Raw genomic sequence first — 21,526 nt, 5'->3', positions numbered from 1 at the left:
CAATACCCTCTTCTGCATTCTTATGGAATCCTGCAATCATATTAGCACATTCCCTGCACAAAGAAAAGCAAACGTTCAAACCCTCTTTCATATACGAGAGAATCAAATCATATAAAAAACAAATGACAAGAAATTCAAAAACTTTCTGCATAAAAATAAAGCATGTAATTCTAGCGTGTTTGCATGCACCATAAACTATTACAGACCCTGTACTTGAATAAAATCAAGTAGGAAATACTAGGATGTAAAAGACAATGGGTATTCAAGATTTACTTGAGTTCTGATTCTCTATAGTGTGCATGTTTCTGAAGCAGTCTTGTCCAAGCTGGCATCCTTTGCAGGATGTGTTGTGCCATGTATATAGCTGAGGCTGCCAGCATAGATGGTTTCCATTTCAATGCTTCATACTCAACCAGGCATAGTTCAAGAAGTTAGAATGCCAGCTTCTCAAGTTGATCCATGGAAACAAACCCAAAAGAACATTAAATTTATAAAGATCCCATTTATGGAAGACTATAGTTAGAACAAAATAGTGCATGATGTCTCTCATGCAACACATCGAAAATACAATGCATTTCATTACATAAGTGAGGCTCAATGCCATTTGAATATTCATCAAAATTTCAAGCAAAGTAGAATACTTGTTTATCAGCCTGAGCAGCCTTTAGAAACATTTTCATGAAAACAAAGGGAGTTGGTACAGCCAAATTGAATCTTGATTTGTTGAGCATCAATTTCTCCTGAAGAAAAATAAGCATACCATAAACATGAGAAAAGATAACAATTCCAAATATGAATTATTTAAACAATTAGAAATGTAAAGCTCAAAATATGGGAGACAAGTATGACATAATAATGTGAGAAAACAAAATCTCACCATGGATAGAAATTCACCACATGTGTAAAAATTGTTTGAGATTGTAATCAGTTCCTTAACTTGTAAAGCTCTTAAGGAAAATGAGTAAGAATGTGAAGCCTTATTCTAGATGCCAAATCAAGGGCACAGGAAACAAGTTTTTAGTCAAAACAAATCAATACAAAATTTCATCTTAACAACGAACTTTCCCTCTTGCCATTGTTTACCACCTTGGGAGCCCAAATTTCTTTATATTTGGTAGCGACTAGCATGGCAGTCAACCCCACTAGTTGAATATCCTTTCTTGTAATAGTGTACACCACAAAAACAAATCTATCAATAAGGTTAATCATGAGAAAAGTGTCTCATCCATTAAGTCAAGTTTTAGATGCACCTGTAACTGCAAATTGTTTATGTTAGAAAATTATCAACGGAAAGGTACAAAAAAAAATATTATTAGAAGAACGGGTAGATATCAATATGTATTAATCAAGTACATCAATCAGCCAGTCAATAAGTATTTTTCGCATCTTCTGGTTGATATCAACTTGGCTTGACATGTAGTTTGATGAGAGATTGTTGCATGCCTGCAATACAACAAACAAAATAGACCAAAATAGAAACAAATTAGACATAAAACTATTTATTCAGATTTGAATTTAAGCTATAGACATGGATCAAGGCTTGCATCAATGCTTGATCTAATGTCTTCATTCATAAAATATAACCTTCCATGATGCTTAAGTGGGCACTTTAATTCTCCAGTGGAGATATTCACGTATGGCATAGACACACGCTGCTCACATGTAATCACTGCATACTATATGCAATGAAAAGCTAGTGTCTGATTAAATTGTTTAAATGAAGTGTATTTTTCCAAGACAAGATGTTGTTATTTCGAATAGAACAAAAACAATTTGCAAGGCTCCCATGACAAAAGGGACATACCTCTGTATACCAATAGAAATGGTAAATGTCTTGAACATATTCAACTACAACAAGTTGATTTTCATTATCTCCTTTGTCAATGTTAAGAAGGTCCCCTTCCTCTTCCATGACATCCCGCTTAATGGCTCCAAATGTAAGCTATTTAAAAGAAACCATTGGATGGAAATTGGAGTTATGGCTTAGATAAACCCTTCACTTGTTTTTGCAAAATAACAGAGTAAAAATCTGTGAATAAAAAGCACCATCTACACATGATAAAATAAGGGCAGTGGACCAAATGCTCCTAACCTCACTTCTAGTAGTCAGTGTTGATGTAAAAGCTCGTGGAAGCCTTGTTTTCCTTTTTGATGCATCAGGAAATGGCATTCTTCTTGAGACACCTTTAGCTACAAGTGGGTAGAACCTAGACTTGGATGCATTTGAAGCATCTTTGCCTGAGATGTCAACATTTGAAGGCCTTGGTGGTCTCCCTGAAGGTGAAGTACATTTTCTAGAGAGGCCAGTAGTAGAAGGCCTCCTTGAAGCTGAAGCATGTTTACCTGAGAGGCCAGTAGTGGAAGACCTCCCTGAAGCTGAAATGTTTTTACCAGAGAGACTAGTAGTAGAAGGCCTATGTTGTATCCTTGAACTCGATGGATCATTACTTGAGACCTCAACATTCGAAACCCTGGGAAGTTTCCCTGAAACTGATTCATGTGTATGTAGGGTCCAACATTGGAAATACCAGGTGCTTTTCTTGAACCTGCTACATGCCTAGATTTTGAAACCAAAGTTGATCTAATGCTTCCATTTTCATATTTGTTTCTCTGTGGCCCTAGTGGCTGAATGGCAGCAAAACAAAACCAACAGAAGTAACATAAATACATGTAAACCATCCCAACTAAATATGCAAGCAAAGAGCCCTGTTCTTGACCTCAATATATCCACACACAGTTACCGATTTGAAACAGAGGCCAACATATAAATCCCAGTAGTAGTGAACTCAAATCATTCACCTCATGTTGCATACTAACATCTGGGGATTGATATATCATAAATAAATCAAACGGTTGTTTAATCACACACAATTTATAGAACCATGGATGATGTACATACCATGGACGATGAATTTTTTGTAGCACTCGTATTCTTAACATCAACACCAAACCTCCTACACACCCAATTCTAATTGTTAACTCTAACTGGTAAAAACCCGAAAATATCTACAAAAGACCAGAGCATCATATTGGGAAGCTGAAACTACCTGGGCATTTTCTTATCAACAAGCTAATTTTGCTTCCTAGATTTCCTGTGGAATGAAAAAGCCTACTTACTCTAGCTTGATCTCATCATCCCCATCGGGTTTTGAAGCATGGCACCCTAGGTTCCCAATTTCTGATAAAACCCTTCTAGGCCTCGTTTTGGCCCACGTCACCACTACATCATAGAGCATGCATATAACCTCTATCAGATCAATATCTATTTTACACTATACATATAGAGCCATCGATATTCATATAAACACTAATAAACATGTACTACATATTTGCTGATATTAGGTTTTGGTATGGGGTCTGGACAACAGAATACTGTAAAATACCTTTGCTATCCATGGGCCTATTGGGCTTCGCCGCCCTATTTTCGATTCCAATTTTGGTTTGCTGAAAAGACAAACATAAAGCATTCAGTAACTATTGGACAACAAACCCCTCCAAAACTGATAAGGAAGCCATAACTAAGCGCGATCCTGACCATTATACACCATACGTATCAAATTGAGGAGGCCGATGGGATTTGAACCCACGCCTCTCCATTATACACCATACATATCAAATTGAGAAGGTCGGTGGGAGTTGAACCCACGGCCGGTGGGAGGGCCGGCTCCACGGCACAACAACCATTAAACCATGTAACACCAAAACCATGTACCAACGAACCCACAGTTAATATGACAGCACCCCATTTAATGTGCCAACAACATTGCGGGAGTTATGGGGCGGGCTACCCAATGCGAGCCCGACACCCCCCCCAGCCACCCCCCCAAAACTATAATGTTGTGGATTTAAAAAAACTGCAATATATTAAAATGGGAGGGGTAGGGTTTGACCACCCGACCCCTCCTCAATAAATTGCCTTATTTACCATTACACCAAACTACTTTGTTGATAAATCTGTCGGAGAATTTATATAAACCTCATTTGCACAGTGTGCCCAGGTAGGCCCCTGGATGTGAGGAATATGCAATATGTTCATGCACTTCTTTTATTATGCATTTTGCTGCATAGATCCTTGTTTGATGTTTGATGTGGGATCTTGTTTCTTACACATTTTCATGATTCCTGCTTGACGTAATGCGGAATCATCTGTGTGATGTACTTGTTGTCATGATTTGTCATGTTTTGTTTGAGATCCCTTTGTCGTCATGTTGATGGGATACTATGTTGTTGCCATGTATGTTTGCATTGAGATCCCTTTTATGCCATGTTGGCAGGATGATCATCATGCATGAGTTTTGTGTTATATTGATAGGAGTCCTTTTGATTGAGAGTTCCTATAGCGGAACATCTCTTGGAGCCACTCCTTTTTGAGGCCATTTTCCTTGTGTTAGACTTTGTCTTGTATGTCAGTGTGAGATTGATTCTTTTTAAAGAAGAAATCATTAAATGTGTTTTCTAGAATATGTATCAAATTCTCCAGCTCTTCAAATGGCAGTGGTCTCATCAACTCCTATCCCTGCAAGCAGACAAAGAAAAAGCCCTCATTCAAAATCAGCAAAGAATATTGCAAAAAGGATTTCATCAGATGGTGGCAGTGTTCGCATCATTGATTATGGACAAATATGGAAGGCGCCCACTTCTAATGATTTATGTAGGAAGAATGCACAAACTACTTCACTTTTGAAGAAACAAGCTGAACAATTAGCTGAGATAGACTGGAGAGAGCCCTCTCCTGCCCCGTAGGGCTAGCTACGAGGCTAAGTGGTTTGATGTTGCCTTGAAGTTTACCTTTCTCAGCCTGAGGTGAAATTTCAAGCGCTAACATATTGGCGACCATATTGGGGAAAACATTCGACTTGTTGATTGTCTTGTCCCAGTACATGAAATCAAATTGCAGATCTGATGCTGATGGTGGACAGCAGTCAGACACATATGCAGGCTGAACCATTCACCTGGCGACTCCAACTCGATCCAGACAGTTCAGTGCTCGCTGATCCATTCATGCAATGGTGGGGTATGTGGCAAACCCTGCACTTTGTGAAGCTCTAAACGAAGTTAGAGAGTGGTTAGTGGATATTGAAATTAATGAAGAATTTTTCAGTGCCTTCTTTCAATGTTTGAAATCTCCGAAGTTTCATCTTGAAACTAAAACTGGTGCCTGTGAGTTAATTGTTGAAAAACTTGAAAAGGAGATTCAATGTTTAGATGAGCAGATCCAGTCATATGATTTCCAAGACCCTAAAAATTTCTTGGAAATCCTTCCTCCTCCGCAACAAGAAATCATAGACTTGCCTACAGATGTTTACATTGACAGTGTGCAGCTGGAAGTATGTATTGCAGAGTTGGGGCAGCCAACAGAGTCCGGCTTCCGCGATCCAATGGCAACATACATGGACACATTTTTCAGTTTGATTGATAGATCAGGCTGTCTTTTCCGTGACCAGGCTCATTACGTGCATGAAGGGCTGCCAGCAATAACATCTCCGTCCTGGTGGAAGCATTCTAAAGCGGCATCATTTTCAGGTTTACTTGAATGGTTAATCTGGCATTTTAGTATTACCTGATCTATTGTTTGTACAGCAAAGTAGGGTAGATTTTGTAAATAAATAAGCAGCCAAAAGGGCAGCATCTTGTTCTAGTTTCATTACAGTTTAGTTTGAAGTTTGCCGAATCAGTCTTTCAATCAATTCAGTCAGTTTCCAGTTAATAAGTTGAGTCTACAGTTGTGTCGATTTGTTGAAATAATGGCCTCCATTGCCCAATGGATGGAGGCACTGTCTGCTCTCCCAAATTTCTGCGGTTCTTGGCACCTCCAAGAAGCGGCAGCTGCCATCCTAAGTGGAGCCAATGTTAGACTCTGTCTTGTATGTCAGTGTGAGATTGATTCTTCTTCAAAACCCTGTTTTGAAGAAGAAATCATTAAATGTGTTTTATAGAATATGTATCAAATTCTCTAGCTCTTCAAATGGCAGTGGTCTCATCAACTCCTATCCTTGCAAGCAGACAAAGAAAAAGCCCTCATTCAAAATTAGCAAAGAATATTGCAAATAGGATTTCATCAGATGGTGGCAGTGTTCGCATCATTGATTATGGACAAATATGGAAGGCGCCCACTTCTAATGATTGTTGTAGGAAGAATGCACAAACTGCTTCACTTTTGAAGAAACAAGCTGAACAATTAGCTGAGATAGACTGGAGAGATCCCTCTCCTGCCCCGTAGGGCTAGCTACGAGGCTAAGTGGTTTGATGTTGCCTTGAAGTTTACCTTTCTCAGCCTGAGGTGAAATTTCAAGCGCTAACACCTTGTATGATATCGACATCACCTCTTATGTCCATCATCACTATTAACAACACTTAATGCAGCGGCCTACACCATCTTAACACTAGGGCCCAGAGACATAGTCCCTCCTGGATGAACTTTGTTATCAACGGCTTATGTTTTCATGTGTTGATGATTGTCATGTTCCTTCTTCTTTACAGCATGCACATGTATTCATTGATGTTCTTTTAAAAAATGCAATTTAACACATCACGAAAGTAAAAGGTCTTGGAAGTGTCCTTTGTCACACCCGAACCTGGATCATGCCAACAATGGATCCAGCTATATCGAGTTGTTAAAGCAGGGTAACTCCTTCACCAGGGATCAGGTTCAACAAAAATTTCCTCACCTCATGGAGGCTCTGCACGCAATGGGGACAATTGCTTCCTAAGAGGGGAGGACTAATCCAGGTAGATATTGGTGGCCACCCGGCTATTCCACCTAGCCCTCCAGTTGGTTTCCTCTATTTCCTTGTTTCTTTTAGCATTTACTATTTTTAACATTTTTTCAGGGCTTGAACTTCCGGAGCAGTTTTGATCCCCTAAACGATATTTTTTTGAGGTCCACAATAGGCCAATATCCATATCTAGGGGCCTGCTACAAATCTTGTAGTACTTAAAGAGACCTTTCCAACAAAGTATCGTACGTGCAAAACAAAGATAATATGACCAAGTTACGACCCAGGGAAGTTGGCTGCCCAACTAACCCCAATGGAGCCAACAAACTCTTATTGTTACATCTCTTTGGGTTAGGGTTTTGGTTGTTTATGGCTTTCCCTTGTCGTTCAATAATAAATAGGCCCTTGAGCCTCATTGAACACAGTTCAGAGGCATGTAGATGCCACATCTCTTCTAAGAGATAAGCTACCATCGCCCGAGCTAGTTTATTTCCATTGTGTTTGTAAGCATATTTTAGTATTTTGATATTAATGAAATAAAGTGTTATTTATGTTGCATTTCTTTATTTATGGTTATACCTATAATTTGTTGCGTTCCTGTTTAAGTTCGGATCAACTGCGTCAACCCTTAATACCAACAAGGGCATCTAGAGACTGAACCGCCTCAACCCTTAATATTAACAACAAGGGCCTAGACAATCCCATACATGCCTATCGCATCATATTATTGTACAATGCATACTCATACATAATGTACAACACAACACATACACCTATACCCGATGTATAACACAACACATACACCTACACCTGGTGCACAAAATGACACATACACCTACACCCGATGTACAACATGATACATACACCTACACTACAACATGACACATACACCTACACTTGGTTCATAACATGACACATACAACTACACCCGGTGTACAACACTACACATACACCTACACCTAGTGTACAACACAAAACATATAATTACACACCATACAATACTATGAATACACATGTCATGATACAATGACTACACAATACCCATAACAACGTACCACATGTACATAACACTACATACACAATGTGCACACAATGCCTTATGTACATAGCACCACTTGTGCAATGTGTACACAACACCACTTGCACGATGTGCACACAAAACCACATGCACACAACAACACATGTACCACATGTACACATCACAACATGCACACGACGCCACATGTATAACATGCACACAATACCGTATGTACACAACACTGCATATACAACATGTATATAGCACCATATGTACATAGTACCAGTTATACAACATGTACACAACACCAGTACTGCACATCTAGAGACCACACACTCTTTACCAAACAACCTTGTTTCTAGTGTCTCTCTACTATGCATGCTTATCCCAGCATGCTGCAGATCGCACTGTTATCATTCAGCTGATATATCCCTAAGCATTACATGCTATAACATAAACATAGGCATAAGCACATAATATCAGATCATATCCACATGATACTAACCTGCTACTCTTCCCATTTGATTCATAATAGCCCAAACCAATTTACCAATGCATCAATGGTTACAATTGGGTAGTGAGCTGAAAGGTTCTATATTTAAAGTTTATTGTTACCTAATTTCCCAAAATAGAGGTTTTATATTTAAAGTTTATTGTTACATAATTTCCCAAAATGGACCAACCTCAGGCTTGACCCTGTGACCTCCCACCGACAGTCCAATGACTTAACCAACATGCTACCAAACTACTTGAAATAACAAGTGCTGGCAATTTATATTTGAAGTGTAACCTGCTACTCTTCCCATTTGATTCATAATAGCCCAAACCAATTTACCAATGCATCAATGGTTACAATTGGGTAGTGAGCTGAAAGGATCTATATTTAAAGTTTATTGTTACCTAATTTCCAAAAATGGAGGTTCTATATTTAAAGTTTACTGTTACCTAATTTCCCAAAATGGACCAACCTCAGGCTTGAGCTTGTGACCTCCCATTTGATTCATAATATCCCAAACCAATTTACGAATGCATCAATGGTTACAATTGGGTAGTGAGCTGAAAGGATCTATATTTAAAGTTTATTGTTACCTAATTTCCCAAAATGGAGGTTCTATATTTAAAGTTTACTGTTACCTAATTTCCCAAAATGGACCAACCTCAGGCTTGACCCTGTGACCTCCCACCAACAGTCCAATAACTTAACCAACATGCTACCAAACTACTTGAAACAACAAGTGCTAGCAATTTATATTTGAAGTGTAAGTCTGACCAAAGGCCACAAAATTACCAAGGTCAACGCCTTGGACTTAACCAACATACTACAAAACTACTTGAAATAACAACTGCTAGCAATTTATATTTAAAGTGTAAATTTGACCAAAACCCACAAAATTACCAAGGTCAATGGGTTCAACCACGCAACCTCTCCCACCTGACCAAAGCCCACAAAAATTCCTAAAACATTGCTGCAAGGGTATGATTTTATGCAGAGTTTGAGGACCAAAAACCAAATAATGGGAAGGTTGGGATTGAACCCAAAACCTTCTATTCAACAACTCTGTGCTTTTACCAATACACAAGAAAGTGTGTTTTGTAAAATCAGTTTATTTTTTTTTTGTAATAAATTTATATAAACCAATGTTAAAAAAAAACCACGATAATACACTTTTTCTATATACCATCGACTTCCATTGAAATTCTAAGGTACTTTAAATATAATTGGTAATTATTATATATTACACCATTATCTCAACGACAACCTTTAGTGATAAAGTTGTATATTTTCCTTATTCATTTTTCTTATAAAAATAATACACTTTTACTTTAACCTCCCACGTTTTCTTAAGCCCGAGAGCATACTTTCGCTTTGATGTCCGACAACCTTTAGTGATAAAGTTGTATATTTTCCTTATTCATTTTTCTTATAAAAATAATACACTTTTACTTTAACCTCCCACGTTTTCTTAAGCCCGAGGGCATACTTTCGCTTTGATGTCCGACCTTCAGGATGATAACAGAGTTTTACTTTAATGGCCCATTTACAAATGCACACATATTTTTACTTTAAATTTCCATTTATAGGCGCACACACGCTTTACTTTAGTGTGTCATTTATAGACACTCACATGGAAAAATCAAAGAAAGTCCACGGTTGCGTGGAAGAAACCGAGAATAACCCTTCCTGCAAAGAAAAAGAACCCCGAATATCGAATATTGTCGTAACAGAAGTAAAGCATATCCAATATCATATGGTAGGCTGCCTAGGGTATTCTACTTTCTGCGTGTCTCTATATATAGAGACACAGATGGATGGATCGATCAGTGATTGCATACAATCCCTGATCGCATACACAACGTCGAGAATGGCTTTAGCTTCATCCGCCCAAGCAGTGAACATTGCAGCTCCCGTTCCTACGCATCGCCCTGCAGCTGCTAGATCCTCATCTTTGAGCCGCTCACTTCCCTCTGTCTTTAAGGTTTGTTTCCTTAGCATTCATATATTTTTACTTTCTAATACAATAAGTGGTTCAGGTTCATTTCCACTGTAGCGACTGAGATTTTATAATTATCAATAATTATTATTTTTATAATGAGATTGTTTTTTGGTTTAATTATATTATGAAGATTTGAGTTTCAAATTTTTGTTTTGAAGATAAATCACATTAAATCATATTAAATAGTTTAAAATTTCCATTAAATTTTTATAATATAATTAATCCAAAAAATAATTATTTTATCAATATAAATCATAAAAATCTAAAATCTATTATCAACAATATATATTGTGTGCATTGCAAAGAGCTGAAATATCAGAGTTAAAAATCTAAAATCTATTATCAACCATATATCTTGTGTGCATTGCAGAGGGCTAAAATCTCAGAGTTTGCGGGGTTGAAGTCTACATCTAGTTGTCACACATATGAAAGACAAGCAGGGGAGAACAACCTCAACCTCTTTGATGCGGTTGCCTCACAGGTTGTAGCTAAGGTGAGTCAATACTAGTCCCTACAATTGTATCCACTCATCACATCTCACGTAGCCATTCGTATTTGTTGATTACTTTTTCTCTGGTAACTGAAATAATCAGGCTGCGAACTCAAGAGCCGTGAGAGGAGAAACCGTCGTAGAGATGAATGTCGCCATCAATGATATTACTGGTGTTGAAAATGTATGTTATAATAGGGGAGGGGAGGTGGTTCATATATATATATATATATATATATTCGAGATGTTTAGATGGCATTTCTTTTCCATATTTATGAAACTGAGTGTATAGTTTTACTTTACATTGTGAATGCAGGCTGCTCACCTTCTGAAGTATGACTCAATTCTGGGTATATTTGATGTTGATGTGGAGGGCGTATTTAAAGTTGATGTGAATGGCTACAAAAGCATGCACGTGGGTGGGAAAGAAATCTATGTTCTTTCTGAGAAAGACTCCTCGCCATTGACATGGGCGAACCTCTGTGTTGACCTTGTCATCGAGGTAGGGGCACATATATTTTGAAATACATATATATATGCTTCGAATACTTAGTAACTATAGTTGACAAAGATATGGTTGAGCTTGAATTCATGCAATCCAATGATGCAGGCGACCGGAAAGTTTACAGAGAGAACCCAAGCTGAGAAGCACATTGGAGTGGGGGCTAAAAAGGTGATCATTACAGCACCTGGGAGGGGTGAAGATATTCCCACATATGTTGTGGGAATCAATGACAACGAATACTCTCACGATGAGCATAACATCATTAGGTTAAAAAAACAAACCATCATTTCATTCCTTTCTTAGAGTCATGTCACTTTCATCAATCTTTATAATCTTTTGACCATTGAGTTTTACCAAGGCAAAACAGAGAAAGATCTGCAAGTGGCCCGAATCTGTTCCAATTATATTCGTCATAGATAGTGTAAATGTGTTAGAAAACCTGCACAGATGAATCTAGCTAGTAAAGGTTGAACACACAGCTTTGCAGAGCAAAAACACTAAAAGAAAATCGAAAGAACAAAAGAATGATTCATTTAAAAATAGGTTACAATGCTCATGATATAGCATTACTGGGTGAGGATCCCAAGGTAATGCACCATAATGGTGATCAATGAGAAGACTCAACACCTACAACAAGTTCCGGAGAGAACTAGCGAGTTGCGAAGTGAAATAAGGAGCAAATTAGGGAGTAAATCATGTAGAAGAACTAACCAGTTGCGGAGTTAAAGAAGGAGCAAATCAAGGAGTAAATCATGCAGAAAGAATCTTGCATGTAGTCCCATGCTCTAACTAAGAGTCCACATGTAGGTGTGTAGTAGTTCCAACACCCCCCCTGAACACTGCTATGGGGAAAATAGAAAATGGGCCCTGGCTACTAAGGCCAAAGGTCACCCAAAATACAGTGCAACTTGTACTAAAATTGAGGAAAGAGGGAAAACCTCGTGGGAAAACCCCCCCTCAAAATACAATGTAATCAAAAGAAAAGAGGAAGAAAATACAGTTGCTAAGCAACTGTGTCCTTCACTCCAAGACGGTCACGCAGAGAGCGAAACTTCTTCTCAGTGAATGTCTTGTTGAAGATGTCTGCAGTATGTTCTGTCGAAGGACAGAACTGCAAATCAATGACCCAATCATGTACTAAGTCTCTGATGTAGTGCATATGGATCTCTATGTGCTTTTTCCGCTGCCGTTGTACTAGATCATTGCAAAATTTGAGAGTGCTTTGGTTGTCACACCAGATGACAATGGGCTGGTGGAACTGGATGCCCAACTCAGTGAGGAAGTGCTGTAGCCACAGATCCTGAATGGCGATGTTGACTACTCATCTGTACTCGGCCTCAGCTGAAGAGAGAGCAATAGCAGCCTACTTCTTGATCGACCAACAGATAGGGCCAGATCGTAGACTGACTAAATATACAGAGGTGGACTTGCGATCAATGCTGTCTCTCGCCCAATCAGAATCTGTGAAGCCAAGGAGATTCAATGCAGTGCCTGCTGCATAGTGAATCCTGAAGGTGATGGTGCCCTAGACATATCAGAGGATGTGCTTAGCAGCATTCCAATGTAGCTCATGTGGCTCCTGCATGTATCTGGAAACTGCCCCTACTGCATATGAGAGATCTGGTCTGGAGTGGGTGAGGTACAATAAGCTCCCCACTAGCTATTGGTAGAGAGTGTTGTCAACTAATGGAGTGTCACCTCCATCCTCAAGGTGGACCCCAGACAGAAAAGGAGTCGGTGCTGGCTTGCAGTCAGTCATGTGAAATCTCTCGAGGAGATCCCGTGCATACTTAGCCTGAGAGAGTTTGATGCCTATGGCATCCTGGATGATCTCAAGACCAAGAAAGAAGTGTAATGGACCCATGTCCGTCATCAAGAACCTATCATGCAAGGCCCTCTTGACTGTAGCAATGGCTGAAACCGAGTTGCCGGTGATTAGGAGATCATCCACATACAAAACTAAGATAAGAAGAGAATCATGTGTCCTAAGCATGTAAACATTCAGATCAGACTTACATCTTTCAAAGTTTTGTGATAAGAGAAAAGAATCCATCTTCGCGTACCAAGCTCTTGGGGCTTGCTTAAGGCCGTAGAGAGATTTCTTCAGTTTGTAGACCAAAGATGAATCCTGAATGAAACCATGTGGATGCTCCATGTAGATCTACTCAGATAGGTCTCTGTGAAGAAAGGCATTCTTCACATCCATCTGATGTACTTCCCACTCCTAGGCAGTCGCAATGGCAAGTGTAAGGCGTATGGAATCCATCTTTGCTACTGGAGCAAAGGTATCGTCATAATCAATGCCATGCACTTGTTGGAAGCCTTTGGCTACTAGCCTTGCTTTCTGTGTGGTGGTTTGCCCATATGTAGCACTCTTGGTCCTGTAGACCCATTTGCATCGGACAAGTTTCCTTCTTGAAGGAAGGGGGACCAGATCCCAGGTCTGGTTCTCAAGGAGGGAGTTATACTCCTCCTCCATGGCGGACTCCCAAGCTGGATGCCCAGCAGCCTCAGCATAAGATTGTGGATCAGAAGACTGAACCAAATGACAATGCTAGGATGGCGATGGTTCAGTGGCAGTGAGGACAAGAGGAGGCTCAATAAACTCTGAGCTAGTCCTCTGCAGATCAGAATTGTCCCCCATAAGACCATTTCTAGTAGCTGGGTGATCTTGTGCATATATCTCATGTAAGCTCCTTGTTCTCTGATTTATGACAGGGGAATTTGATTCACCGCTGGAAGCTCAATCTGGGCTTGGATGTGGATCATCATATGCATGCACTGGATTTATATCTGAAGACTTTGTCTCTGCATCTGCATGCTATGTATCTGCATCTGAGTGTACTGAATCATCATCTCGGACATGAGGTAGATAAAAGGTGTCTTCATGCGGCAATTGAGGTGCATGCAAGAGACTTTCCTCAAATTTGACACTTCGCTCAATGATGAGCTTGTCCGTAGAGGAAATCAGGAGTTGGTATCCCTTCACACCATCAGGGTATCCAACAAAGATGCACTCAATGCTCTGTGGATCAAGAGCTTTCCTCTTTTCAGAGGGGATCTTGGCCCATGCTCGGGAGCCGAAAACACGGAAGTGGGTGACCTCTGGTTTAGTGCTGCTCCAGGCCTCAAAGGGGGTCTGATCCTTGACAAACCTATGAGGAGATCTGTTCTGGATGTAGTTAGCACAATTAAATGCTTCAACCCATAGCCTACGAGGCAGTGACTTAGCATGTAACATGCAGGAAGCCATCTCTTTGAGAGATTAGTTCTTTCTCTCAACAACTCCATTCTGCTACGGAGTGTATGGAACCGTGTATTGCAACTGTATCCAGAATCAAGGCAAAGGTTTTGAAGTGCTGTGTTAACATATTCCCCCCCATTGTCTGTATGGAGGGCTTTGATCTTTCTCTCTGACTGTGTCTCAACTAGTACTTTGAAATCTTCAAAGTGCCCAAAAACTTCATATTTGTTCCTGAGAAGATACACCCAAGTATACCATGAGAAATCATCAATAAATGTAAGCACATACCTTTCTTTGTTGATGGAAGGATGAGGAAAAGGCCCCATGAGATCACTATGGATCAGATCTAGAGGAGAGAATGCTTTGTGAGTCTTGCCAGTGTCAAACTTTTCTCTAGGATTTTTGCCAAGGACACACCCTTCACAAACTCCTTTGGAGAAACTGATATTTGGCAAGCCTTCCACCATCTCATGCTTGCTTATCTGCTGCATATACCTATAATTTAAGTGACCAAACCTCTCGTGCCAAAGCCTACTACTATCATCAGCATGTGTAAGCAATAAGGAGGATTCAGATTCAATAAATTTAGAAAATGTATACAGTCTGGCTCCATTGTTTACCTCACTAGTTGCAATTTTGGAGCTGCTATGTAGGTCATATATGTTCACTGCATCTGGACTAAATTCCACTCTCTTTCCGGTGCTGAAATGAGTGATCTGATAAACTAAAAGCAGGTTTACCGAAAGTTTTGGAACATGAAGCACATCTTCAAAGCTTCCGTGTAAAAGTTCCACTCTACCTTTTCTAGCGACCTCAATAGGTGAGTCATCTCCCATAAGGATGGGAGGTCCTTTGCATGCATCCAAAGAGGAATAGACTTCCTTTACAACAACCATATGATGTGATGCACCATAATCTATAATCCATGCATCAGGGGAAGAATTAATTGCAACTAAAACATGAAAATTGTTACCTTTCCCATGTGGCGGATCCTCAATTTTCTTCTTGGCACCCTGAGGGCTGTGGTCCCCAAGGTTGTGCCTCTGAAGGATTTCTGCCATTTGGTCAATTTGTTTCTTCATGCAAGAGGATTTTGGATGGAATCCTCTTTGACAGTAGGTGCATATGTTTCCTTTCTTCCCTTTCTCATTTCTCAAGCCGAAGGAGTCATTGAAGGGCTTGGTGTACCCTTCCTTCTTTGGATACGAATGTGATTTTCCCTTGTCTTTTTGCTGCTGATTTTTCAGATTTGAATTAGATCTGTGATTTTTATTGTGGCTGCCATCATGCACAGCAAGTGCATGCGCTTTTGGAGGTTTGATTTTCCCCATGTCAATGAGTTTATCTTGCTCAAAAGTAAGGGACTCAATGAACTCTTTGAGAGAAGGCATAGTGTAGGATTTACCTATTGCAAGCCTTATTGAATGAAATGTAGACACAAAGACGGAGTACTCTGGGCCGAGATTTGACATAATAGAGAGAACTTGGTGACTCTCCTCCTTGGATTTGTCAATTCCACAACCCTTGAGTCGCAGCACTAGATCATTATATTTGGTGAAGAAGTCTTGAATTCTGTCATAGTTCCATGGATCCAATGATAGCAGCTCCACTTCGAGCAGATGTCCTTTCATCTCATCCTGTTTCCCGTAGAGTTCTTCAACCTTTTTCCAAATCTCATTGGGAGTATTGCAGGCAGATAGATGAAACTACAACTCTGGAGAGATGCACATGCATATGGATCCGTGGGCCTCATTCATGCGGTTGAGGTACCTGGATTTCTCTATGGCTGAAGTGGGTTCCACTTCTGTAGCCATGGTAATCCTATACAACCCTTTTTGACGAAGGTATCGAGCCTTTTGGTACTTCCATTCGTGATATTTGTATGGTGTTAGGATCGATGCTTTGGGAAACTCCATTTTTTTGTCGATATTTGATCTCCAAGCTGTAATACCTACAAAATAAAGTACTAGCGCGCCTTTTATCTAGCAACCTGTGGGCTCTGATACCATGTAAATGTGTTAGAAAACCTACACAGATGAATCTAGCTAGTAAAGGTTGAACACACAGCTTTGCAGAGAAAAAACACTAAAAGAAAATCGAAAGAACAAAAGAATGATTCATTTGAAAATAGGTTACAATGCTCATGATATAGCATTAATGGGTGAAGATCCCAAGGTAATGCACCATAGTGGTGATCAGTGAGAAGACTCAACACCTACAACAAGTTTAAGAGAGAACTAGCTAGTTGTGGAGTGAAAGAAGGAGCAAATCATGGAGTAAATCATGCAGAAGAACTAACCAGTTGCGGAGTTAAAGAAGGAGCAAATCAAAGAGTAAATCATACAGAAGGAATCTTGCATGTAGTCCCATGCTCTAACTAAAAGTCCACATGTAGGTGTGTAGTAGTTCCAACATATAGTTCCGATTCAAATTTTAGTGTTGTAGACTCTAGAGTTATTTTGTGTGTGTGTGTGTGAATGATCTTTGATTTCTGGTTTCTCACCGGAGTCTTTTTCTCTTTTCCATTATTTACAAATAGAAAATGATAATAATATCAATCCTTACTTGATTTTGACATAACATAACTTACGTTTTGCAGTAATGGCTCTGGCATAGTAAAATGTCTTGCTCCATTAATCAAAATACTGAACGACGAGTTCGATGGTAAGTAATTGCTTCTCGATTTATGGTATTTGTTTTAGGAGATTACTTCTGTTAAGGGTGGCTACAAATATTTTGGTGAGGGCATAATAGATCTGTCTAAGTTCTTAATTGAATAAAACAAGAAAAGTTATATTGCAGGTATCCATGGAAATTTTGCATGGTTATAATTGTATGTCATGGAAATCGGTCGAAGTGACCAATATAACATAAGAATGGTGTCATGTTGTTATAGACATTTTTGTGCCTTACAGCTATAAGCATGAAATGTCCATAATCTAAGGGATCCAAAGTCCCTAAACATGTTGTTCCTACCCCTAGAGGAACAAGGCTAACAAACCACAACAATTCACAGAAGTTCTCCACCAGAAACTGCTCAAAAACAAGTCAATTCAGGATCAATTCAGAGGCTCCACTAGCTGTCTGCGCTGAAATGCAAAGTCTGCACTGGCTACCTGCACTGCAGCGCAGGTAGAAGCACTACCAGGGTGCGCTGAGCGGGAATTGACAAATGGCAAGTTCATTCAACAAGGTGTCAAGACCCTGGAAGCTTCCAGAATCTTCCTCAATGACACTTGCCTCAGTGAATTCAACTAGTGATGAGTAAGAGGTTCTCAATCTCCAAGTGGAAGCAAGGACCTCCAAGTGGAAGCAAGAACTCACAGAGGGAGAGGACACTAGTCAGATCTCAAGCTGACTCATCCTCTCTCCAAACATCTATATATGGATCTCTCCTCCATGAGATCTAGAGGCTGGAATTTTGTTATTGCAAAGAATTGCTGTTGGTTTGAGGTTGGAATCATTGGGTGCTTAATGCTTTGAAGAAAGGTGAAGATAGGAATTTCATTTGCTGGGAAGGAGATGCTGGATTGGAGCCCTCTGGGTTGCATCTCTTCCTGAACCTTGTTATTCATCAATAAAGCTATCTTGGTTTCTCCTATATACTGGTGTATCTTTGATGTATGATTGCATTAGTATGTTTAGTTTATTTCTAATCCTGAACTAGTTATGAATATGAATCTATGTCTTTGTGTAGTGTTCTCTTCTTGTGATCTTGCAGAAACCTCTTGAAGCTGGGTGAGCGAGAAGGCAAGTAGCTGGGAACTCCCAAAGAGAAGAGAAACCGGATCGAGGGACAAACGGAAGACACCGGTTAGTCCATCCATCTCTCTTCATTCTTAATTCATAAAGGAAGAATACTAGAATAGCTGTTTCTGTTTGTTGCTAAGGCACTGTCACACCTTAGGTGGATAGGATCGTCCTGCATAGGCATTTTTCCCCACAACAAATTGGCGACTCCACTGGGGAGATCTGTTTAGTCATTTTATTTGTGTCTATATCATTGTTTGTTTCATAGACTCAACAGCAACAATCGAACTGCATCTGCTATTCTCAGATGCAAAGTAGACAGCTGCTGCTTTGATCCAATCACTGGATTTGTCTATGATCTGAACAATGGATTCACAAATGATTTGATGATCCTTTCTGATAGATCTTAGCCCTTCCTCAAAGCATCCCTTTGAGTGTACCTTGCTTTTTGCTTTTATTTGGCCTGAAACGGTAGATTAATCAGCAAACTGTGACCCAGAACCCAGTGAGAAACTCTCGTTTCTCCTTCAACGCAGACCCTGTGAAGAGTTTCTGCATTTCAACGCAGGTCCCGTGAAGGCTACCTGCGCTGAATGTCAAAACCCCTGTGTTGAGGGTGCGTTGATCCAGTTAGGCCTTGTGCAGCTGGGGTTCTCTCCTCTATTTTGCCTTGTTTTGATCTCTGATTTTTGCAGCCTCTAACCAGCATAGGTACCTGTCTGATAACTCCTTTTCTCTGCTTAAATTCCGCCTCCTTTTGTACAAAAAGACTGTGAGTGTTTTTATGCGTTTGTGGCGTCATTTACAGTTTTCCTTTGCAAGAGTGAAATAGTCATCCTATAGCCCTTAATTCAGATCTGTTGATTGTGATCTTAGGAGAGAGTTCATTGGCTGTTTGCAGTTGATTATACATTCATTTTTGCTTTTGGTTTGAGTTTGTCTCTTTTAAGTGTCGAAACAAGTATTCATTTCGAAAATCGTTAAGTGTTGTAATCTCTTCTACCCTTTCTGATTTCGAAAAAATAAACTTGTTTGTATTTTTCATTTAAAAGCAAATTCAAAGTTGTACAAAAAGCTTTCTTTTTAGGCATCAATATTAAGAAAGCGGAAAACAAACACCTACATTGTGCATTTGCATATTGATAGTTTGCATGCTTGATTTAGGAAAAGTGCATTAGAGTGTGCTGATTGCTCTTTGAGAAAAGATGGTGTCTTTCTTTTCCCTTTGTAGCTAGGATTTTCATGGTTGAAAAGATATAAAAAGCTTGCTTATCATCTTTAGACTGCATTTAGGAATTGTATCATACATCTCGTGGTGAACCTCAAAAGGCAAACTTCTAAAAGATCAACATAAATAAATTGAATGAACCTAACAATGCTTTGTAACTTAACGCACAACATAGAGGTCTAGGCTAGAGACGTGTTCCGGCGTCGTAAAGCCTGGTGACTGTCGATCTCGTTGATGGTGGGTGATTCCTCCTGAGGGACGATAGCGCCAGTACGGATTGTGCTCCCACGTACCGTCGAGTATATATTGGGAGACCCCTATAGGCATAAAACCTTTATCCTTGGGAAGCCGTGTCGGCCGCCCTACTAATCGCAATGCACTGAACACAGCATTCAGGAAGATCGACCGCCCGTACCTTAAAAAGTATTTTGCGGTTTTGCGAAAAGTTTGGCACACCCTCTACCTAGAACTCCAGAGCAGTTCCTTTTGGCCTTTTTCAGACTCTATAACAGAAAAAGTCCATCCGAGCATTTGTCACTTCTGGCTCGTTAAAACATCGAAGGAGACTAGAGTCATCTTTAGCTTTTTCTCAACTCTTTAAAATTGAAAAAGCAAGTTGTGTCTAAAGCGTCGTTAAAATTTATTTTAAACAGAACAATCACCCCTTATTCCTGCGTTGATCTTTAGGTCGAGAAAATGGAGCACACCAACTAAGGAATTCCCCTTGGTGGAAATCCTAGTCCCTTCTCCTCTTGGGGAGATGTTGGTGCGCCCCATATGGCCACATTGTCACTTCCAGGACTGACAATTGGCCTGCCGGTCTGGCTCTTCTCGATCAATGTCGTTCAGAACACCACTATTCCTGAACAGTCAAATCAACAGTTAGACCAGACCAGAGTTGCCCACCAGCCTTCTACTTCATCTAATTCTTCCTCTCCTCCTTCCTCTTCGCTTGACGGAACTGGTAAAACAAAAAACCAAGTTCCTAAGGAGAAGAAGGAAAAGAAGAAGAAAGAGAAGAAGAAGAAAGAGCCAAAAGCAACTGGGGGCAAACAAGTGTCGTGTGACAGAAATCCACACACAACACTGACTAGGCCTAAATCGCCATGTGTCATATGCAAGGGAGACCACTTCCACAGAGATTGTCCCTGCATCCCTCGGATACTAAGGGACTGGTCTCCCCATTTGCACAATTCGGTGGCGTCAACCTCTGATAGCCATGTTGACAGCTCACCGTCAACTAGTGAAAGTGAAGTCACAGGACAAAGAAGGAAAGCTAGATTTCCCTGCAAACTGTGTGAATGCGACCATGCCATGCACCGTTGTCCCTTCTTAGACGAGGCTAAAAGAGTTTTGGAAGATCGCCCGGTTTTACCAGTGTAACTTCCTCCTGGATATCAAAAACTCCTGCCAAGTCCTTCACTAGTTGAGAACCCGGCTGGCCCGCTCAGGTGGTCAGCCGAAGCACCTATCATTGAGGATGAACCGTCTGAATCCATACCTGACGAAATTCGAAAGGTTGAGGCGGCAGTTGACCCGGTTGTGCCTTCAGAGGCTCTATCTTCGAATGATACCATCACAGAAGAGAATAAAGACAACACCGTCCAAATTCTCTTCATCAACACAGACTCCGACGAACAAGGGGGCAATTCGCCCATTCCTTTATCGCAGGAAGGAACTTCGTCAGAGTCATACCCGACTATCTATTCGGTCCCACCACCAAGCAACCTAGTTGTCTCGTTCGACTGGAACCAACTAGGCAGACCCCGGTTGCGAGCAAGCATACCATTCAGAATTATCATTCAAATATATAGAATGGTAATGGCTGGCACCATCATTGATGAGGGGGCATCTGTGAGTATCCTTTCCTCTATTGCTTGGAAAGCGCTTGGTTCGCCGGCGCTTTTGCCTGAAATGAGAAATCTGACAGGCTTTGATAAAGGAACCAGTTGACCTTTAGGGATCCTCCCCAATGTGCCTATCACATTGAAAGGGAAGACCGTTCAAATGAACGTGATGGTCGTTCAAGGACCCTTGGATTATAACCTACTCCTTGGACGAGACTATATATATTGCATGG

At 40.2% G+C, this 21,526-nt stretch overlaps 1 protein-coding gene across 1 annotated transcript in view; it reads left to right on the top strand.

Annotated features, from left to right (window-relative positions):
- Positions 1–10,097: 10,097 nt before the first annotated feature.
- The window catches only part of LOC149143243 (uncharacterized), a 42,760-nt gene continuing 31,331 nt past the window's right edge, over positions 10,098–21,526 (top strand). The window contains exons 1-5 of the mRNA XM_089451736.1: positions 10,098–10,211; positions 10,600–10,722; positions 10,823–10,903; positions 11,036–11,221; positions 11,330–11,417. Of these exons, the coding sequence (XP_089307862.1) occupies positions 10,098–10,211; positions 10,600–10,722; positions 10,823–10,903; positions 11,036–11,221; positions 11,330–11,417 (592 nt within the window). The remainder of the gene's footprint in view (positions 10,212–10,599; positions 10,723–10,822; positions 10,904–11,035; positions 11,222–11,329; positions 11,418–21,526) is intronic.

The sequence above is a fragment of the Pinus tabuliformis genome, chromosome X, assembly GCF_031772625.1.
Source record: "Pinus tabuliformis cultivar Carrire ecotype Pingquan chromosome X, CPIR1, whole genome shotgun sequence".
Classification (NCBI taxonomy): Eukaryota; Viridiplantae; Streptophyta; class Pinopsida; order Pinales; family Pinaceae; genus Pinus; species Pinus tabuliformis.
This window is presented reverse-complemented; position numbering and strand designations above follow the sequence as displayed.